At 42.5% G+C, this 22,199-nt stretch overlaps 2 protein-coding genes across 3 annotated transcripts; one reads left to right on the forward strand and one right to left on the reverse strand.

Annotated features, from left to right (window-relative positions):
• Window positions 1-456: 456 nt before the first annotated feature.
• Window positions 457-16,136, reverse strand: strn4 (striatin, calmodulin binding protein 4). The gene is made up of 18 exons (XM_034548715.1): window positions 15,601-16,136; window positions 9,169-9,272; window positions 8,951-9,027; window positions 8,771-8,849; window positions 8,422-8,607; window positions 7,623-7,800; window positions 7,343-7,499; window positions 6,716-6,811; window positions 6,255-6,373; window positions 5,973-6,148; window positions 5,783-5,830; window positions 5,584-5,705; window positions 5,335-5,502; window positions 5,102-5,242; window positions 4,915-5,013; window positions 4,738-4,824; window positions 4,012-4,200; window positions 457-3,347 (listed from the first exon to the last, which is right to left on the reverse strand). The coding sequence occupies exons 1-17, from the start codon at window positions 15,919-15,921 to the stop codon at window positions 4,031-4,033; spliced, it is 2,328 nt and encodes a 775-aa protein (XP_034404606.1). The 5' UTR covers window positions 15,922-16,136; the 3' UTR covers window positions 457-3,347; window positions 4,012-4,030.
• A 971-nt stretch (window positions 16,137-17,107) lies between these two features.
• fkrp (fukutin related protein) lies at window positions 17,108-20,493 on the forward strand. Of its 2 annotated transcripts, none has more exons than XM_034548717.1 (2): window positions 17,108-17,506; window positions 17,801-20,493. In XM_034548717.1, the coding sequence occupies exon 2, from the start codon at window positions 17,919-17,921 to the stop codon at window positions 19,515-19,517; it is 1,599 nt and encodes a 532-aa protein (XP_034404608.1). In that variant the 5' UTR covers window positions 17,108-17,506; window positions 17,801-17,918; the 3' UTR covers window positions 19,518-20,493. The 2 variants fall into 2 exon arrangements, with proteins under 2 accessions (XP_034404608.1, XP_034404609.1); XM_034548718.1 differs by having other exon boundaries at window positions 17,130-17,404; window positions 17,801-20,301.
• Window positions 20,494-22,199: the final 1,706 nt, after the last annotated feature.

A 22,199-nucleotide genomic window follows, 5' to 3' on the forward strand; every position in this document is an offset into this window, starting at 1 on the left:
CATCATGGGAAGTCCGATAGGAGTTCAGCAGGATGTTGACTTTGAAAACAGTGGTTTGGCAAAAAATGATATTTGCCTATTCATAGATTTTCAATAGATTTTGAAGTAGATGTGTTTTAGGAATTTTAACAAGATAATTCAACTTTTTGTGGGAAAACCACATCAAACCAATTACTATTAAAGCAGAGGAGAATAAAAGACAATATCAAGTTATGTTAGGGAAGTATGGAAAGATTGAAAGGAAATCGTGGTCTCTGATGCAATGAATTTCAACAAATTTTTAAACATTTCTCTGAAAAGTCCCTTAACTAAACTGATGTAGTCTCTTTTTCAGAGTTATTCCATCAGGGTACTTCGACTGTCTATTTTCTGACAGGGATGATACTTCCATGTGTCTAGTTGTTTTTGAAAGTTTTGTATCCATTACTAGAAGGCAAAAAAGACAACACAAACAACTCTCAATTCACTGTACAAAAATCTTCATTTTTAGTTGTTTTTTTTCTTCCTTAATGACATACGACAGGGGACCCGTAAACAAAAAGAGAAAGTCATTTGATACACGCTAGAATGCAGTTCAAAAATATATAATAAAACAAAAAATAATAAAAAGCAGGTCTCTTATCCCTTGTAGTTAGAGGAAATAGTTTGAATACAGCGTAATATGATGTACAAAATATCACACAGTGATAAATTGCTAATAAAAAAATAAAAACAAAGAAATGAGAGTCCTTTACCGTGGCCTCTGACTGGTAACAGATTTTTTTTTTTTTTTTTTTTACATTTTTCTTTTTCATGTTTTTTAATTGTTTTCTTTTTTACAAGTTATACATTGCCATTATCAATCACAAGCAAGTTCTATGCCTAGCAAGGAAGAATGATTCACTCATGATACTACAGTATTCTTACATCTTAATAATCATATTCATAATCAAAGAAAAGAAATGCAAGAAAGAAAGCAAGGAAATGATGGGCATTTACAGCACTTAATGGCATTTTGAGTCATCATTTACAACCTCTGTTTTGATTTCTTTTTTGATGAGTCAAACTGATTTGTCTTAGAAAGAGGCCCTATGTCACCCTCACTATCAAATAACTGCGAGCTACAGCAGGTATTTCACCTTGTAGTATTTACTTTAGATTGTATAAGAAATACATGCAAACCATTATTTCTGCACCCTGTTGGTAACCATTCCTCACCACAAGCATCCACAATTAAATGTAGTGCAAAGTGGAGCCAAATAGTAGTTAATGTGATAACAGGATGTTATGTCCAGCAGCAGTACAATAATGTAGTTCCGTCCGGAACAGTCCACCATCCTGTTTCAGAAAAATAAAATCTGAACTATGAATGCTAGTGTCCGCAGTGATTAGGAAAGAAGTGTTTACATCTAGGCTACTTTTAACCCTTAGATCTGACCTCTGACCCCCAGTGTGACCCTGTAATCTTGAAGAGGTGAAGGGTCCCCTGAACCAAGCGTTTTAACACCAGATTTATTCGGTCTTCTCCAGGTAATACGATACAATTACCAGTCAAGTAATTTAAAGTCAGGTCAGTTTAGATGCAGTAAACAAACCGAGATAGACGTGAGGCGTCTCAAAGGAACAATGTTTCCACCTAAACCAAATGTCCTCAGGGTTAAGCTCAAAATAGCAGAACCGGAAGGGATCAGCAAGACAGATTAGCTGCAGAGTCATGTTTCATTAACTGACCCCAGAACATCTCCAATTCATTATTTCTTCTATTTCTTTTTTCTTTTTCTGAAATGGCATAAGTGGCTAAATTGAAAATGGTCTCTCTTCCTTTTCTTCCTCCCACCTCTTCAGAAAGAGGAGACATCATTAGCTCTCTGGGTAATGTGCTACCGTGCAACTGATGCACGTCAAAAACAAGGCAAGGGAACCTCACCAAAACATACAAGTGTAGGTAATGTCAAGCTTTTTTTTTTTTTTGGAAAGCCTGAATAAATAACAACAAGCCAGAACCAAGCGCCATCCACAAACTGGCACCGACTTTCGAGATGAAATGAAAAAAAAAAAGACAATTTGAACAGCTCTCATCCGAGTGGTACTGTAAAACAAATCACAATCAGCTCTGTACATTCCTAAAACGATCAATGGTGACACTATTCACATCTCTAATGAGAGACGGTAATAGTTCATTCTAAAATGTGACCACCGCTATTGAAATGATTAACCAATGAATTGTCATTTAAAAAGCAGGTTCACTTCATAGCCCGATGAGTGAGAAACACAGTCTCTCTTTCCCACACGAGCACACAAAACCGTTCCCTGATCCCGACTCAAGACTGACGAGGTCTTTCATAGCACCGTGATTTAACTCGTGCATATAGCAACACAGGCACTCACTCTTCCGTACAGTAAAAAGCTTGTTGAGAGCATACGGCCCGGCCTCACTACCTCTGCAAGTCAACCGACTTTAACTGCACTCTCGTGATATCTACCGTTAGCTGGTTAATGTGTCGTGAGAGCGTCAGTCTACAGGGTTCAAACTGCACATTTGGAGAAACGGACCATGATTGCGGAAACATGTTCATTCATCTTGTACAGCAGAGTGACATTTCATCTTACATATCATGGGGACGTTATAATACTCATACATACAATGAGACTTTGCCATAAAGTGGAAATTAAAGCTATTTGTTCATCACTGGTTAGCAACTGTCCAATGGCTCCTCACATCACACACAGCCCCGTTAACACACCAAACCTGAATACAACACCACACACACACACACACACACACACACACACACACTCTACCTGCAGTCTTTGGAATGTAATACATTGATTCCCAATGAAGGGGTTGGCCAGGTGTTTTCTGCCGACATTGGGAAAGATAACTGTTATTAGTCATGTCTACATATGAATGTAAGCCACAAGCAATTTGTTAAATTGAGAGCTCAACTGAAATGCGTGCAGTGGTGCATCATGTGTGCTCTGCAGTGCGAGCGTTTCCTTGGTGGTTTCTCTGTGAGAGTAGTGTGTCAGCAGTTCAAGCACACAAAAACACACACATGCACATGGGGGTTTGTAATACTTGTTGGTAGAATGAAAAGAAAGCAGAACGGAATTTTGTAGTGTAGAAAAGTGTTATTCCAAATATGATTATTTGAAAAAAGGAGCAGCAGGGTTTATATAAAAAGGCGGTATGATTAGTATTACAAGAAGTCACTGAGGCATCAGAGTGGACGATTGAGAGGAGGTGATGTCCTGTGGCGATGACCCAGCCAGTGGGGTACAGGACAAGTGTGTGAGTGTGTGTGTAAGCGGTTGACATTTGTCCACTGTAGTCTTCAGTCTCTTTTGGCCCAGTTGTTTTTATAGGACTTAAAAAAGGCAGAAAAAAACAAAGTTAGACCAACAGCCATTCAGAACTACTTCTAACATTGACATACAGTAATACTGTAATTTAAAAACATATCCGGTTTGGTAATTTACAAGACAAATAAATCAAATTAGATTTTGAGGGTAATTTGATTTTTTTTAGGAGGGGGGAAAAGTACCCATTTAAGATTCTTAAATTGGACATTTTAAGGCAGAGAGGATTCAACAAAAACAGAGATTTTAAGCCATTTTGTGAAGCCCAACGAATTCTCAAAGAAACTGGACTTTTTTAAAATTCTGTTAAAGAGGGAATGTGCACCGGTCCACTGTAGATTTACTTAGAAATTGAGGCTATCCATATGTTATGATATTTAATAAAGACTTGGGGAAACTACTTTACTCATAGAAAGTTGTTCTCCAACACTTAATTTAGTATTGCACTTTCATAAAGATGAAGGATTTACAGGTTTTTAAAAATGAAAAAGGTAAAAAGAGAAGCAATAGAGGCAGAGATATCCTGACTTAAGCTTATAGTATTACAATTCCCAACCCAATTTAATAGACTTTCCTTAAACCTTTCATTGCCAGTTAAATGTCCCGCTATCAATCTCCACTCCCCCATTTTGTAATACAGGCTTTCTGTCGAAAACGTGACCCCCGTCTCACCAGAATGACGACAGTGCGATCAGACGAAGATCTTGGCAAGTGCATCTGCGCCGGCGCTGGCGATGAAGGGCTGTGAAGAGTGGAAGGCCACGTCATGGATGGCCTCGTCGTGCTTCTTCCTGTGAGCCGTGATCTCCTGCACGCACGTCCTGTTGTCCAGCATCCACAGGCGCACCGAGCAGTCGTGGCCTGCAGGGGGCAGAGAGTGGGTGAAAACAAAGACAATGGTACAGGGACAAAGACCACTGTGGAGTGCAATGTAAAGAAAAGCTTTGTATCGTTTTAAAAACTAGACTTAATGCACAACTTCTTCTGCAATGCATTATGGTGCGACTTTAGAGAGACTACCGATTGTGAGGCTTTCTGATTGTTTCATTCTATCTATACACAAGTTTGATGACGTATAGTAGATGGTGTATTACTATGTACTTTTCTTTTCATCACAAAAACATTTTGTTTTACCTTTGAGAAATTTTATTTTCATCACTTCTTTTTAAAATTCCCACTACCTATTTATCAATTCCTGCGAAATACAAACTTGTGTACAGAATGGACAAAATATTAAAAGAAACTGTTGGCATTCAAATCTCTCTCTCTCGGTACAATGAAGTTATATGAAACTAGAGTCTGGAGTGATTTGTGAATAAGATAATAGTTTATGGTATTTTGAAAACGATCCTAAGACGTTCCGCTAAATAAGGATACAGTAAAGCTGAGTGTACTCACTGCCAGAGATGAGGTAAGTGCCTTTAGGGTCTGTAGTGAGGCAGGTGACCGCATCCAGGTGAGCCACCATTGAGTGGACAACTTTACCTGTATGAATACACAAAACAAGCTTATTAAGCTGCATTCACATTCCAGAAATTACCAGATGACCAGTACAAATAAAAGACATGCAGATACCTGTCTTGTTGTCTAGGAAGCGGATGGTGCGGTTCTCATGTGCAGTGACGGAGATGGGCTCAGATGGGTGACTGACCACACAATTGATGAGCTCACTGCCTGCAAAGAACACAAAACAACTCCATCTGAATCTCATCTGACTTTGAACTTCTCTCAAAGCAGGTTTCAAACAGGCTCCAGAACATACCATCCTTGGTCTCTGTCTCTAGTGCAGTGATGCTCTGCTCTGTGTTGAGGTCGTAGAGCAGCGTCTCACCGCCGTCGAATGACACAACCACCTGGTTGGGGTCCGTGGCCACAAAGGCTACCGAGGTGGGTGTTCCGTGCTCTGAGAGAAGACGTGAGGAGATCAAGTTGTGCGGCATGGACGCAATACAAAAGCTCAAAACGCACGTCTTCACACTCAACACAGACGTCTACCTCTCTCCTTATTGAAGACAGACAGGCAGGGAGCAGAATTCTGAGGGTCCCAGATGCGAATGGTGCCATCGGCTGAGCACGAGGCGAGACGATGGTGAACTTCCGAGTAAGTTAGACCCCACACGCTGTCCTCGTGGCCGGCTAGCACACTGCTCTCGATACCAGGATCTGGATGGACCAGCGCACATATTAACAAATACACTTCTAAAATGGACAATCATTCTTACTCTGCAGTTAATAATGACTGACCATAATTATCATAAGGATCCACATTGAGGTCTGGCATCTTCCAACATCTGACAGTTCCATCTAGACCCCCGCTATAGGAGGATTCTCCGTCCTCGCCCATGGTCAGCGACAGAACAGCTCCACTGGACATAACGAGAGTGGCATCAGTGGTTGCACTGCATCCGTGTATGGTAAGGGTTTGGATTTGTACTCAACTCACCTGTGTGCTCTAAATGTGTAGATGGGCTCCACATCCAACGCCGCGTTCCTAAAGAGGGAAGCAATCGTATAAATGTGCTTCTTATCTTTGATTTGTATATTATCTGTCCTATTGCTGCTCGGAGTGATTTGTAAGTTTAAAAAGAGCTATATACATTGTCTTCACTCCCTGTGGATCTACAGATTCTTACTTTTTAGAGTGCATGGCCTTGTTGAGGTTCCACAGTTTTAGAGTGCCATCCTCAGAGGCCGTGAGCAGCACTGCTTGACTGGGGTGAAAGGTCAAAGCGCGGATGGCATCAAAGTGGCTGCGTAGTGTGAAACGAGGGTTCCATGTCTTCTTAAACTCTTCTCTGTTATCTTGCATCTGACGGGACACATATTTAAACAGAAAGAGTCAACATCCACACATCGTGTGCACATGCACGTTGGATTACAATCCTGTGTATTGACCGGAACAAATGTGTAATTACATCCATGGAGAGATCGTTGTCATTGGCAACGGTGAGGTCAGCCAGTTCACCCAGGTTCATGTCTCCTCCTCCGACGGCATCCATAATAAAGACGTCAGAGGAGAAACCCAGGGCACCACCTGCAGGTTTGGAGGTGAAAAAGGACAAGAGTTACACAAAACATCATAGCCCTATAAATACAGGCAGAGATGAAGGGAATGTACAATGTAGCAATACATCTTAGATCTCCCCAGCAAGCGTCTATAAATTGTGTTTCCTTACTCCCACTGTGCATCAGAGGATATATTTAAAAATGTGTAGGAGCAGTTTTGTACATTTACGCCTATGCAGGCTTTAACATTAAACAAAACTGAGACAAGACATCATATTTGAGGTTAAACATCTAAGCTACAATCAAGCGTGTAGGATAGTAGAGGATAGTCTACGGTTTCGGATGGGGCATATATGGTGGGGAGTCTTACCTTCCCCGGGGCGAGCTTGTCCTGATACAGAGGGGGGCGGGGTGGGTTTAGGGGGGAAGTCCGACATCATGCCTTGTAACTTGTTCCTGCGGTTCTCTGAACCCGCCAAGAGGAGAGAGACACAAAACATCCAGTCATGCAGAGGGGCGGAGGACGGTTGGAGAGGCCAGCAGACGGACAGATGAGAGACAGACGGATGTAGACAAAAAGATAGACTTCATTCTTTAAATACAAAACATACACTCAAACAATAAAAAAAAATGTTGCACAGGGCCACAGTGTAAATATGACTCAAAGAATGAAATGTGGACATTAAAAAGAGAAGGCAGCATGCTTGGCAACCTTTGAAATGACCCCGCACCACAGAAAATACATCTACAGACAGAGATGACAGCTACACAGCTCTCAAGAACCACAGACTGACAGCTCGTGAAACAGGACAGAGAGACAGGTGGTTGGGAAAAGAGGTTGGTTTTATTGACAAGAAGAGATGCCAGGACACAATGAGAAGTAAAAGATAAAAAAAGTGAGCGGGGAGGGGGTGGGGGGGGGCAAAAAAGACAGATACACTGGTGGCAGTGATTCTGGCAGTGCTGTGCTGATGACGTTGCTATGGCAACAGCGTACCTAACTCCCGTCCGTCCCCCGAGATCCGGGCCTCTCCCGCCCCCTCCCCATCCTCCCCCGAGCCCAGGAAGTCAAATTCACTGAGGGCATCTTCCGAGTCGTCTTCGTCCTCCTCGTCCTCCGGGTCCAGGTCTGTGGTCATGGGCTCCGAAGCCATCTGGACATGAACACAGCCGAGAAGAGGATTTACTATGCGATTAGTCACGAATAAAGTTTGCAGTTTATAGTTTGTGTTTAGTCATTACACCTTCCTCATTTTATTCCTCATCCCTGGTCATACCTTTACACGAGACTTCTTGTTCTTTCGCGGTGAATCGATGCAGTCAGTGGCCATGCCTTGGAAGTCATCCTCCTCGTCACTGTCGTCTTCATCATCGTCCTCACAGCCATGCAGGAAGGGGATCTTATCGAGCACCGAGCCGCCCAGACGTTCCTTAGAGCTTTCCTGGCCTGCGTTTCTACAAATGCAGACAATTATTCTCTCCACTCCAGTTGATAAGGGGAAAAATATTATATTTCGGTCAATACCTTGCAGAGGGAGGTAGGACAAACTCAATTATACTTATATAATACCATATTATAGAAAGTTTGGCCAAGGTGTTATGGGTGCATTTTACCATCCTAGTTAACCATTAACATTTTGATAATTCTATCCTAAAATATTTCCAGTCATATATTAAATCTTTACCAGCTCGACAGGTACATATATTTTCTGTGCAATGACAGGTACACAACCGATGACCTTTTGCACTAAAATGACCATCATCAGCCAACCGTAATATTTCAAGCTCATGTCTGTGAATAGATAATCAGATTGTCACGACGCATCATGAACTTAGGCCATGTTAATATTTGGCAACAGCAGAACCGCATTACCAATATATTTTCTTTAGGTGGGGAAAAAAACTGTCTTATAGCAGTCGCAGGTATGGAAAGATCATAACTGTACATTTAAGGAGCAACAAAAACAAAGAAAATGTCATTCTCTGTTTCATGATTTTGGCCTTGTGTTGCAAACTGTGGGTGTCTTCACTATTCTGACAACAGCAGGGAGATTCCATTAGCTTCCACAGTCTCACCTCTTGATTTGTTCCTCTATCTGTCTGACCAACATGGACTCTCCACCTGCCCGGGGCTCAGGCTCAGGACTGATTTCACTGGGTGGAGGCCCGTTGGCCTCTGGGCTGCTCCGCCCGAGCAGCGAGCGCACACGCTTAGATCGCATGTCCAGGATGGTGTCTGAATAACCCACTTCTTCAAGATATCTACATTCATAGGAAAAGGCACACAAAAATAATTGATATCCACCCCCATATAAATGAATTATTCTGGTCTAGATCACAAGTTTAACACCAATGATAAAGTACTAATGGACTACATAAGTATGGTACCAAAATAAAAAAGGAGTTGTTGACGCAGAGGCCTTACTTGCGTAGTAGCTGACGTCCCTCTTTCCAGGACATCTGATTGGCTGGCTCAGAGTCTGACTCAGCCGGCCCATTGGGAACTATAGGAAAGAGATTAGTCAATTGTGATGCAACGCATTAGCAGAAATTTTTAGTTGCTAGGAAATTAAAGCAGCAGTGATAAGGGCCTGGTTAAACATACGTTGGTCTGCTTCTGTCTCTGGTTTCTTGTCTCCGGGACTCTGGTCATTACCTGTCTTCAGCTTCTGATGCTTTGCCCTACAACACCACCAGAGGGCAGCATTACAGGCAAATACAGGAACAACGTTCACCATCAAATCTTTGTTCCTTCAGCATTATTATCACAGAAGGTTAAGTGAATAACAGACATGAGGACACGGGCACAGAAAAGAGTCTTACCTCTCTTGTTTGAGGGCGTACTCCAGCATCTTGATCCGCCTCACCAGGTCCTGTTTCATATTCTCCTGCCCTTTCCTCTCGCCCTGTAGGAATGCCACCTGAGCCTGAAACACACATACAGGATGGTAAGGACCACAAAGTTCCTTAAAAAAAAGCACACATATACACACTCGCGGGACATATAAGGACACTCGCGGGCATATATGATCGCAAAATCAATTTATATGATAACTGCAGAATGTGCTTTCTCAGTTGAAGCTAGAAAAGCATGTGACAAGCATAGCAAACATGACTTCTGAGAACCCAGAGGAATAAGTAGAGGGTTGTGGAACAGAGCTCTTATTTTTAACTTCTCCTAACCGAGGCCTCAGTGGAGGAAAAACAAGACACACATCGGCCAAATTCAAATACCCTCTTTTAAGACACATCCTTCCTTTGTGTGGTTCCCTTCTCATGTTCCTTCCTCAACTGAGCTAATACAATTATTAACTTGAGGTAAGAGATATTCACTGCCCACTCTTGCCGTACGGCAAAAAAATGTAAGAAGAACAATGTGATAATGAGAGAATGCAGGGTGACAACACGTTCAAGATTTGACAAGGGCTATCTTTAGACAGGGTCTTCCCTTGGGTGAGGCATCATATGGCAAGACTTGACAAAGATGAGAAAGGGCTGCCGGAGTGATGAGAAAGGTTTGTATCATAAGTGATGCTTCACAGTGGGCAGTTTTTGAGCAAAAACTGATTCACACCAGGCAACAAACATCCTGCCCTCTATTGGGTGGAGGAGAAAAACAAAACAGCTCCGTTTCCAGTTAGAAGTAGGTTTAAAAAAAAAGCCTACCACTGTTTCTAATCTCAGGATTTGCATGCAGGTATTCGCAGGTATTCGCAGGCACAATAGTTTTGCATTTTCACCATCTCTGTCTCTCTCTGAGCCAAGCGGTGCTGGAGCATCAATGACTGTTGTTTTACAGTCCATTTCTCCTGTGCACGTCCCAGTGTGTGTCCACGAGTCTGCTCCCTCCCGAATACACAGCTCCATGAAAGCGGAACAGTCTAAAACCCCTATCTCATGGGGCAGACACTCAGTCTACTTGAGAGGGTAGTCAATCAGCCGGGAAAGTGTGCACCACACACACACACACACACACACACACACACACACACGCACGATAATCTGCCAAGCAAACCTTACAACTGATGCTGTGAGTAATCCTGATTAATACAATGTGACTTTATACGCTTGTCTGAGACGTTTGGAGATAATTGTAATAAAAGCTGCCTGTGTCAACACTGCAGGCATGTCCAAAGAGGTTATGACATACAGATATGCAATTCAGTTTTTAAAGAAGTAAATAATGGTAATAGTAATTAATTAATTAGTTAACGTTTTTTATCAGGAGCACTGAAAGGAAACGTTGAATAGCAATGCGTTCATATATTCAACAAGCCAGGAGGAATAGTGAAACACAAAAATCTGCTTCGCCTTGTATAAACAGCCATGGATGCATCATTTGCTGTGGCTATGTGGTTGAAAGAGCAGCTGGCATCGGGTTAGCTACAACAACTAGTTAGCTGAGATGTCCCAGCTGCACACAAGTAGTAATTGCGTAGTTGTTGTGTTTTCTAATGGTAGAAACTCTTGTTGCAGTGCAACAGAATCAAACATGAATGCTTGATATGCTAAAATACAAGTCAAGCAGGCAGTTTTGCGAGCAGCAAAGTGTCATAATGCGGGGGGGGTCAGAAAACAGCTCACATTAAAAATGAATCTTCAAAAGGAAATGTGCAAAATAAGGGTAACATTAGAGGTTGACCTAGCATCCACAACAATGACGAAGAACTGTTCTGATACTGTGGCCTGCTGCTGATTCAGGAGAGCCAACTTGGGCACGAAGAAGGGGCAGAGTGGAACACGAGGTCCTCTGTCCACAAATAAATAAATCCTTAACACAGAATCCTGAGTGCTGAGAACATTGTCAGCTCAGCATCGATACACAGTTCTGGTTAAAAACGTACAGATCGGTGGGTGCCGAGCTCTGGTGAACCGTTCTTATGTCGGCCAAATTTGAATTGAACTGAACAAAAAGAGCCTGAACCAAAAGCAGCTTCATCAAAACGGTCACAGAACTGTCCCCCTAGTGTGGACACTGATTTGATCATTTACTGATGTACATTTGAACAGTGATTCCATCACTAAAATCAAACAAACAAAGTCAACAGTCTGTATTCTGCTCTTTGAACTAAATTATTTGAATGAGCAAATTGTTTTGTAATTTCTAACTCTACAAGGTATGCGTCTCCTTCTTCCCTCGGGGGCAGGGCACGCGTTTGTACTCCTACTCACAGACAGACGAGCTGCAACCTGCTCTCACGGAGAGATAACCATCCCACCCCGTGTGCACCAGCATCACACAACTATGTTCCTAGAAGGACAGGTTCCCAGTAGTAGTCTCTCACACACACACACACACACACACACACCTTGATCTATTACTTAACTGCTCATTATTTGTCTCTGACCTGGTTTTATTTGACATTTCTCTCCGACAGTATTTCTCTTTGAATGTGGTAATGGGGTTAAGAGGGTAAAATCTGATGTCAGAGTAGATTAATTTACCACAGCACACATTGGCGGTTGCAGGGACAAGAAGTAATGCAGCTTTCAAAAGATACGCTTCTGGTTAAAATGAGATTCTACAATCAACAGCTCCCACCAAGGTGTGTGAATACATTGACAAAAAAGCTGTACTATTTTTAATAAACACTTTTGTTTTGTTTTGTTCTTTCCCTGGTCTGTATTATTCTGCCCTTTGTCTGGTTCAGATTGAGACATGCTTGTTTTTAGTTGTGTGGGGGGGGGGCCTGCACCAGCCAAGGTGAGTCAAGGCCGTCCATTCATCAGCATGTAAAGGTGGTCTCATCAAGAACACTGACACATTAAATGAGAGCCAAAATGGAGCAGCAGGTCCAAAGACATCTCAGTATATATAAAGAAAGGTGTCGTTTAATAGAGCCTCTGCTAACATCGACCCTGTTATTTCTTTGTATGATGTTGGTAAACAAACAAAGGAACCTTGTAAGGAGCAAATGTGTCACGCCATCTGATCTCTCTTTCCTGTGGGTGGGTTTTCCTCTGCGTGGCCAACTGCTGCTGACCTTTCCAGGTTTTGTTGTAACATGGAGAGCTGACACATTTAGCCTTTTCTGACAGTATCCCTCTAATAGCTGCAGAACAGGGTCACGGGCAGCTTTCCTCCTCCACTGGCCACCCTCCATCTTCCCAACCGTTCATCCCCATGAGAGAATCCATGAGCCAACAAGTAGAGCACTGAACTTTTCTGGGACAGTGTGTGTGTGTGTGTGTGTGTGTGATATTTAGCTAGAGAATGACATCCTAGGAAGTTGGTCTTGCTGCCTGTGTTTTGATTAGAGCATTGGGAAGCAAACATACTGCATGAGATGAATGTTTTGAATAAGAGGGTAAAAAATAATAAGATAATAAAGATTTCAGGGGAAGAGTTGGGAAAGAAATTGGGAAATACAAGAGGGAGAGAATTACGTTGTTTTTTTTACAGCGTGTATAGAACAGGAGCTTTGTAAGTGAGCGTGGGTGGGAGACACACTGTAATAAGGCAGTACATATAGATGTCATATGTGTGTTATGCCTGACAACACAGAGCTATTAATTAAAGATGTGTACTCAGGAGCCCTCTGGGCCATACTCAACAGGAATTGATGTCATCTGGGTCACCAGTAATCTATTCTGCACAACTATGACACGGTTAATACAATTAAATAGCTTGAAATGAGAATACTGTAGTTCAAAGAGGAACAGGTAGAGGTCTGCCCTTTTCCCTGTCGAATAAGAGCAGTGACTTGGTTTGATGTCCGTTTGTCCATAAAATTATAATGAGAATCAGACAAAAACAAGCTTGTTTGCACACAATGCACTAGTCGTGTAATTTGATAGAATACATTGGAAAAACATTCTTGTGCGTCTGAAGTACAAAGAGACGAGGCCACTGCCACCTGTCCCCTGTGCAGTGTGTCCCATGGTCGTTCTGGAACGTCCCACCTGGCCCAGGGAGGGCAGGGCCGTCATTCCTGGCATGTCATGGGAGACACGACACCACAGGTGGCTTTTCACACCAAGAACACACTCGCAGACACAGCACATGTGTTACAGTCTCCCAGAGACAAGCTATACTGCAGACATCCACGCCGTCGCACAAAGAGGCTCACAGTTGTAAAATGATAGTGTTTATCTTAAATATTGGTGATGGTTTTGCTGCTGCTGGCATCTAATATGTTGGTTGCCATAAAGCACAAAAGGTCATGTGTAGTCGACATGTGAGCAGACAATGGACACAAGTATATTATTGTGCTGCATACACTGAGGACTTGGCATGGGGCGCATGCTAACTGGCATGTTGAGAGCCCTGCCAGCATGTTGGCAACAAAAGCCAGACGCCTGTGGGTGTTAAAATGTAAGCTGGGTCAATTTCTCAGCCTTGCACTCCAGCGATCCTTTCTTTCTCTCAGCACAGGACGCGGTGCTAATTGTACCCGTGAAACCAGACCATGTGCAGGACACGCAAACAAAGTTCCATAACAAGCACTAATGGCGTGTTGGACATAGCGATGGACTGCTTCTACCTTCCATTCTCACTCTTTCCCACACACACGACTATAAAAGCAGCAAGCACAACCAGTTTGTTATTGTTCATCCATATTTTATCAAGGCTCCTATTTATAACTAGGTTTGAGTTGAGGGCAAAGTGAAAAGCAGTGACAGAAGAGAGGCAATATTAAACAAAAAAGATCCTGCAGTTTTGTCAAGCTAATGAACTCCAGGAGATAGTGTGTCCCAATTGCAAGAGCACTTTGGTTACAATAAGACCACATATGGGTTTAGGAATGAAAAGAGGAACTGTTCCTCTTTTTATTCCAAACGCAGAACAAAAACATATTTGAATGCGTGTATGTTTTACTAACCTGCCTTAATCCTGGAACAATTTGATGAGTAAGCATAATCTTGCCCAGCAATGCTCTGCCTCACACAGTTAAACATGCATATATGAATGTTGCAAGGTACAACCTCTGTCTTCTGCTGTCAGTCTCTGAATAACTGGAACCATTAGGGGACTTGTGCCTTGCTTAAGGAGCTTTTCTATGACATAGACATTCATATAGATCTTTCTAGACATTCCAGGGACTCAAATTGATGAACTTTGTGGTCAAAAGCTCACTTCTCTAACCTAAAAGGCAGACAGCACATATGTTTTTGTAAGTGGCGGATTATAATGTTTACCTTCAGTCAGGATGTGCAAGGTTAGGCCTAGTTTCTAGAAGGATGATACTTAACGGACGATAATCTAAGTGTGAATGATGCGGATAAATACACCGGCATTACATACACAACCCTGTCTGTACACCACACCCCTGACTCCTCCATCTGTAAGTGATACAGGACCTAATGCAAACAGTGGATTTCCATTAAATGCCACTAGATACACAGATATACACTTTTATTACACTTTTACTACACACCCCTATTTGTCAAAAGTATGCCTCAAGGAACTTTATCGGAAGAGATTATGCAATAAATTGTGATTCAATTCAAAGATTGCTGGCAGTCTGGTGTTTTACTGGCCACGATTAGAGTGGAAGTCTATGTTACAAAGGTCACCACGATCACTTTCTCTCACTGTACCAATTGTTTTGTCAATAAAATAAAACATCAAACTACGCTTAATTTTAAAATGGAACAGCACTTTCACAACTGATGCTCAAATGACTGATTATAAAATGCAGTGATTTAAAGGAAACTCACAGCTGTTTGACACTACCAACCCCTTTTAACCTCACATTAAAAACCCTGATTGTCAATTTACAATCGATGCATCCACATGCATGCCAGAATACCACTCTTTAAATGAGTCTGGTAACAGTCATGTGCACATTAATGTCAAACCGACACTGCAAGGTAACCTCAACTCTGTTTACTATTTGCTGGATATCTTGCTTGCTTTTGTAGGCTGACCCATCTCATCTAAATGGAGGAGTATATGTTTGTGAGTGGGATGTAACTGATTTTATATCAGGTTGAAAGGCAAAGACACAAATGTTCCTGGAAAATACAGTGTATTATAGCCTGTGGCTGTTTGGCTTTAGGTTACCATCAGCTGGAGGTCATACAGCCCCTTCATTGTCATGTCCTGCTTAGTAATAACACATCCTTGTCAACACAATATGATAGGGTGTAATGTTAGCACATTAGAATTTCGTAATGTCGAAACTGATTGATTGTATGTAGGGCATGTGTACTGTCACAAAGCAACACTGGAAGAGCTCCTCCAATATCCGTCCTGGCCTTTATTCGGCGTTAACGTTGCAAAAACCGTCTAAATGATAAAACAACATTTACCCTGAGTTCGTCTCTCTCCGCCTCCCAGCGGTATTTCTCGGCCTGGAAGCGTCCCCACTCGTACTGGATGAAGTGAAGGATCCCAGGAAGCGTCATTCCCGAGTCCCCGTCCTGTAGATCCCGAGCCTGCGACGATCCGGGCATTGCGCCGGCTGCTGCTGCTGCCGCCGCCGCCGCCGCCGCTGCTGCCATCACTCCGTTGGCCGCAGCTGATGTCGCCTGGCCCGGTGCTGCTTTGGGCCCGTTTGGGTTGCGCCCCGCTCCGCTGCCGCCTCCTCCGGAGTTCGGGTTTGGTCCTCCGCCGGATCTATCCGCCTCCATTTTACCCGTTCAACCTTTCGCCAGGATAAGGAGGCGTAAATGGGCAGAGTGTACGAACAATAATAATACAAAAAGTACCTCGTACGGTTCTTCCAACCCAGCAGCACTTCGCAATAGGCGACCCTCTTTTATCGCCTTTCTCACACGCACAGAGCAAAATTACTATTCAGCTAACAAAATACTACTCTTCCGCTTCTAAACCTTCAAGATAAAGTAAGATGATCAAGTTACATATTTGTGACATTCTGGCTTGTCAAGTCAACAATGTGCCACATTTAACATAAAGGCACACTTGGAAACTTCCTTTAAAGTAACATGGGAATAAGGTTATTAAATGTCTATCACTCTCAAAACACTAAAAAGGATGTTTGCGACTCTTATTTTGTACATCCCAGGATTTGTTTCCTGTTTGCTATTGGAAATGTCCGATGTGGGTGACAAATAAAGGGCCATGTTTGCAGTAATACACAATGAACACGTCGCTATGGGAATTCATTTCCTGCCATTTTGTGAGCAAGCGTGTTTGAGGACAGTAAGGTTAGCCAACGGTACCCACAATTTTGTTTCCGGTTTGAAGTTTCCACGGCAAACGTCCTTCACGGGTCGACCGTGATTTTGTCTTCCCGTGAGCCCCTCCGTGTGGCCACAGCACACCGTTTTCTTGCAGATCTATTATCAATTGGACTCGAATACAACACACATGGATATAATCATCCAGGAGCATTATTAACACATGGTAATCTAGATGTTCTAATTTTCGATTGTAACCAGTAAGATACACATGGACATAATATGTATATAATGTATTACATAGCAACGGCTCAAGACAGAACATCAACTGTACAGATCGGGTCCGTTGGCATCCCTGCGCTTTAAGTAAAACACATGGGGATACATTTATAGCAGTTTCTCAAAAATAACAAATACCCACCCACCTACATTCACTTAATTGTAATAATGTTCATACAAGTGTGAAGACTTTATGACATATTTCTCATATATTGTTCTTACAAATGTCTCAACTTGACTACAGTGTGCTTTTTTTTGCTTAACAGTTGAGATTACATGATAGTGTAAGAATACATTTCAATCCAGCAATAGTATTTTGCAATTGTTGTGCAAAGATATGTTTTTGTTGTCGTTGTTGTTGCATTGTTAATATTTGTACTTTTATTCTGAAGGATTCGAGCCGGAAGTCACGGCAAACGTGCTATCTTAGTGGTACATTCGTGCAGATGGGTTTCATGTTTGAGCTTGAGTTAACTACATAGTAATGAAATATTCTGAAGCGATTTCTGTGCACTATGAATTTGATCTTGAAATGTTGGAGAATCGATTTCAACCACAACCGCACCAATATTAGCTAACAATGCAGATGCATCTCCGTGTTTGCTGCTAACGATTCAGCCAGGTTTGCTCATATGCTACCAGAGCTGGCTGAGATGGACCAGCCTGGAAATCAAATACACTATAGTGCAACAAGGTTAATAGGCTTAACGTTGTTTTATGCCTCCAATAACATAGTAATGCACGACGCAAAGGGCTGCAAATAACTGCCAAATTAGATAGATACATCCAAATTAAGGTGAGTTGTAGTAGGGAATTTAACAGCCGGTTTTAATTGCTTGATAATGCAGCTAACATTAGTTACTTTTATTTAGAAACCTTGCATGGAGTTAGTGCTGTCCTAGTTTTACATTGAAAGTAACTGCTTATGTCTGCACTGCTAACTATTTCAAATTAGAGCAGTCATCTGTGTTATTTTAAGGAAGCATGAGATTGTACTACGCAGTCATATAGTGGTTATTAACGTATACATCTGTGGGATTAAAAGCATAACACAATCGCTGCACAATTAAATTTGTGTTGTCTTTCACAGGTTGTCTTCAACTGTAATTCCTCTACTATTTTACTAATGGGGACCTAAGACCCACCACTGGATTTCTTAATTGAAACTTCTTCTCCTGACTGAAACTGGGAAGTAAACATCAGTTGCCATGCGTATCAGTCTCTGCCAAGGCCTGTTGACTGGTGCCATCATCCTCAACCTCCTCATTCTTTACTATGTGTCCCGCACTCAGCAGCAAATGATGGACAAGAGGAAGGAGCTTGGCAGGGGCACGAGGAGGGCTGCCCTTCCAGCCTCTGGTCTGGGAGGAGGCCTGGGGGTGCCTGTAGGAGCTGGTGGTGAGCCTGGAGTGGTTGGAGGGGAAGGACACAGTCGTGGCCCACGTGTAACTGTTCTTCTCAGGGAGTTTGAAAACTTTGAGAATTATGTTGGAGATGTGGCTAAATCTTTCCTCCGCCAGAGACCTGAGCTTCCCTTCCTGGCTGTGGCAGACGCGTCTCCGTACCCTCCCCTGGTACTTCCAGAGGGGGCCCGCCTTCTAGTTCTCTCCCCCAGCCCAGACCAGCCACCACAAGCTCACAGGCCAGAGTTCCATGTTCAGACGGAGTTTGTGCTGCTGGTGCCTGACGGGGTGGAGTTGGAACAACCTCGGGCCATCGAGAGGCTGATCAGGGAGTTGGAAGGTGAGGGTGGGGGGCCTGTGAGGCTGGTAGCTGCACCTGTGCTGGCTCGATCAGCCGTGCAGTGTCTCCACCTGCGGGTGAACCTCAGAGAGTGGACCGCCACCTACTCACCAGCTGCGTCTGGGAGCAGCGGAAGTGTGTGTTCAGCTTTACAAGGAGATGCCGTTGTTCTCATTCGCACTGAAGATCTTTTTAATCTCTCTGTCCCTGTGGGGCGGCCCCTCTTCTCCTCGCTCTTCGTCCAGACTGCCTTGAGAGGCTGGAAAGTCAAGCTTCTGGAGAGCCCTTGTTTCGCCGCGAACCATCGGCCCCTCTTCAGCTCAGCCCACAACCAGTGGAAGGCCGACACTCGACTGAAGGAGGCCACTGGGAAGCTCATGAGGAGCTTTGGTCTGAAGCGTCTCCTGCTGCCTGATGGGAAGGACCAGTGGTATGGTTGCAGTAAAGAGACGCCTCGCTGCTTTGGCACTGTGCAGGATGACACTCCAGATTACCTTTATCTTGATCGCTGGACACCTCCCTGCTGTCTGCGTGCTCTCAGGGAAACCACCAAGTATGTTATCAATATCCTGGAGACCTCAGGTGTGCGCTACTGGCTCGAGGGGGGGACTCTGCTGGGCGCCGTCCGCCATCAAGACGTCATCCCATGGGATTATGATGTGGACCTTGGTATCTACCTGGAGGATGTACCCAACTGTGATCACTTGAAGAACCTGGACTCTGGCTCTCTTGTGGATGCTAACGGCTACGTCTGGGAGCGCGCAGTGGAAGGAGACTTCTACAGAGTCCAGTACAGCGAGGCCAACCACCTACATGTTGACCTGTGGCCATTCTATCCACGTAATGGCGTCATGACCAAAGACACATGGACAGAGCACAAACAAGACGTGGAGTTCCCAGAGCACTTCCTGCAGCCGTTGGTGCCCATGTCTTTTGCCGGCGTCACTGCCTACAGCCCGAACAACCACCGAGGCTTCTTGGAGCTCAAGTTTGGAGAGGGGGTTATTGAGAATCCCCAGTATCCTAACCCCTCCAAAAAGAGGCTGGACAGAAGCAAATTATGAGATAGAGACTCGAAAGCCCATTTAATGTTGTATCTGTTTACCTAACAACACAAAATTGTTTGGCCTCAACTTATTATTATCTTTAAACAGCATAAAAGATGATGGTTGAAAACTAATATGCCAAAATGACTGCATTTTATGTCAATTTTACCACAACTATATCACCAGTTTAATCTCATGCTTGGTACTATTTTTACTATTATCAGTATTTGAATGCAAAGTCTAAACTTGGACTGCCTTTTTATTCTGTGTCAGAGTGGTGAGATTTTGTTTGCAAGGCATGAACGCTTGAAAGATTTAATTCCATACACTGGTATTTTTATCAGGCATATCTTAGAGGCAATAACTGGTTCTACTACATCGGTATGTGTTGTACAGTAAAGTATGAATATGACTGCTGTAAAGATGGTAAATACTTTTAAATTATATTGATATTGTTTTTTGGTTGAAAGCTGCAGTGTACATTATCTGAATAATGATTTAAGGTTTTGGACAGAATTGTCTTTAATAATAAACAATTCTTAAACTTTATTTATTTATTTGCACTGGTACTTTCAGTTTATGCAGTTTATGAATGAATATCGATGACATTTGGTACCAAACTGCTGTGGCGTGGCGAGTACATTTCTATGTGTTGAAATGAACGAAACCGGTCATTTATGCCATTATTGTTGGCATATGGAGAGGAAGAAATGTTGCTTGATCAGGCCTTAGTATTCAGTTAAAAAAAATATTTAAACGTTTCATGAATATTAACTCTAAGTATGTGTGTTACTACTGAGCACCCACGATGTACGAACTGGAATGGAATTCCAATTCAGAGGATTATTTAAAGAAAGATATTCCAAAAGAGAAGTTGCAGATAAAAGCGCACCAGCCTCTCCGGGTACAACAGGTGTTGTGTTGTTACTTGTGTCTGTGAGATGTATCAAGTTGTCACTCCAATTCATGAACTGGTTAAAATAAAGGAGTTGTTAAAGATTGATGTTATTTCATTAATGTTATGTTTGAGGATTGTTGACAAATCTATTGCAAATGCACTGAATGTGCCAGATTGTTAGCATTTATTTGGTAACACTAGGTGGCACGACAAATCAAAGTATTCTATAGGCTTTGTAACTCCTAAGTTGTGTTCTCAAACATCTGGCAGAAGCCTAGGGGGCAGAGGAATTAAAGACAGAAACTGGAATGCCACTTGCTTGTTCGTAAAACCGGTCTTGTGTTGTAAACCAGCTTCCTAATCAAGAGGTTAGTGTAGCTCAAAATAGCCATCTTTCACTTTCATTGTATTGTATTTCCCAAGATGTGTTTGCCTTACCACTGAGAGACTTGTTGGATGCAAAGACAAAGCATCTTAAATGTTCCCCTCTTGCATGCTGCTCCCGTATGGCACCCGAACGTGACAAAACATAGCTTGCATTTCATGCAGCCACAAGTGTTTTGTTGTCGTGGTTTGCTTTACAGACTGTAGTGCTTTCAGTTAACAAAAACAGCCATATCATTTATTTATTTTGTAACTATTTATTTGTTAAACCCTAAGACCAGTAAATTCAGACCAACCAGGCAAGTTTCTTTTAAAATATAGCCCAACTGTAATATCATTAAACTAACCACCCGAGACACAAATTCTATGCTCGAACCAGACAAACTGCAATATGGTGAAAAATCTCAAAGAATAATTTCTTAACAACCGTCCAACAAAACAAAACACATGAAGTGGAAACTGAAGCACAATCACTGGTTTGAAGCAATGATCAACGTGTTTGCACCCTGATGACATAAGACTGCAGAAATGAAGATTCAGGATGATTAGATAGCCATCATGGAAAAGACAACACCATAAAAAGCTTGATAGAGTAGTGAACATTTGATAACAGTGGTAACGCAAACGCCAGTCATTTGGTAGAGCTTTAAACCGTGAAAGATGATATGGATGGAATAGATAACATTCGATAGTGCAACTTGAAGACTTGAAGTTCAAACAACCCTACAAATGGGAGTTAACAACATGTCCAAACAGTCTTAAAATGTCTTTGGATTATGGTAATAAATGTGAACAAAATCATTGTCTTAAGCATCACCAATGACAAACAAAGGGATCTACAGCCCAAAACTAGCATTTCTGGTACATGTTCATCACATAAATAGATTTACGTGGAGACATCCTTACTTTCAATTAAATCTGTCAGGATTTCAGGCCTCAACCGTCCCAACATACCACTGCAATGCTGTCAACGTTGACGCATCCTTGTAGTGGAAGGACTTTTGTTACTTGAACACAGTCATTCTACACTTCATACAACATCAAACAAAAGGTCCTCGTTACAGACTGTGCTTTAAAGCCCATGTGTGCCTTATGCTGGTACCTATACAGAGCAACAGCATGAGCATCTTGGAAATGTCATTCAATTTGAGCATGAGTTTAACGGTCTCTTGCCTTTTTGCTGAGTCTGTGCTATTTTTGGTCTCAAGAGTATTAAGAACATCAAACCATAAACCTGAGGTTGTGTTGCCTTCTATTGCATTGATGTCCATTAGGAAAAAAAAAAAAAAAAGGTAGAAAAGGTCAATCGGTGTCCAAGCATGTTGACATAATTTGAGTCCTTGAGGAAAAAAGTTCAATTTGTTTAGCTCTGAGCAGTTATTGTGTGAATATAAAAACTACTGTTTGTGCCTTTTGTC

This window comes from Cyclopterus lumpus, chromosome 13 (genome assembly GCF_009769545.1).
Source record: "Cyclopterus lumpus isolate fCycLum1 chromosome 13, fCycLum1.pri, whole genome shotgun sequence".
Taxonomy (NCBI): domain Eukaryota; kingdom Metazoa; phylum Chordata; class Actinopteri; order Perciformes; family Cyclopteridae; genus Cyclopterus; species Cyclopterus lumpus.

Excerpts from the sequence above, each read along its gene's own strand:
- strn4 (XM_034548715.1), bottom strand. The coding sequence starts at position 15,921 with ATGGAGGCGGATAGATCCGGCGGAGGACCAAACCCGAACTCCGGAGGA. Across the intron at positions 6,149-6,254 it reads ACAACGATCTCTCCATGGAT|ATGCAAGATAACAGAGAAGA; the intron begins GTAATTACACAT and ends GTGTCCCGTCAG. Across the intron at positions 5,706-5,782 it reads TACACATTTAGAGCACACAG|TGGAGCTGTTCTGTCGCTGA; the intron begins GTGAGTTGAGTA and ends CGTTATGTCCAG.
- fkrp (XM_034548717.1), top strand. The coding sequence starts at position 17,919 with ATGCGTATCAGTCTCTGCCAAGGCCTGTTGACTGGTGCCATCATCCTC.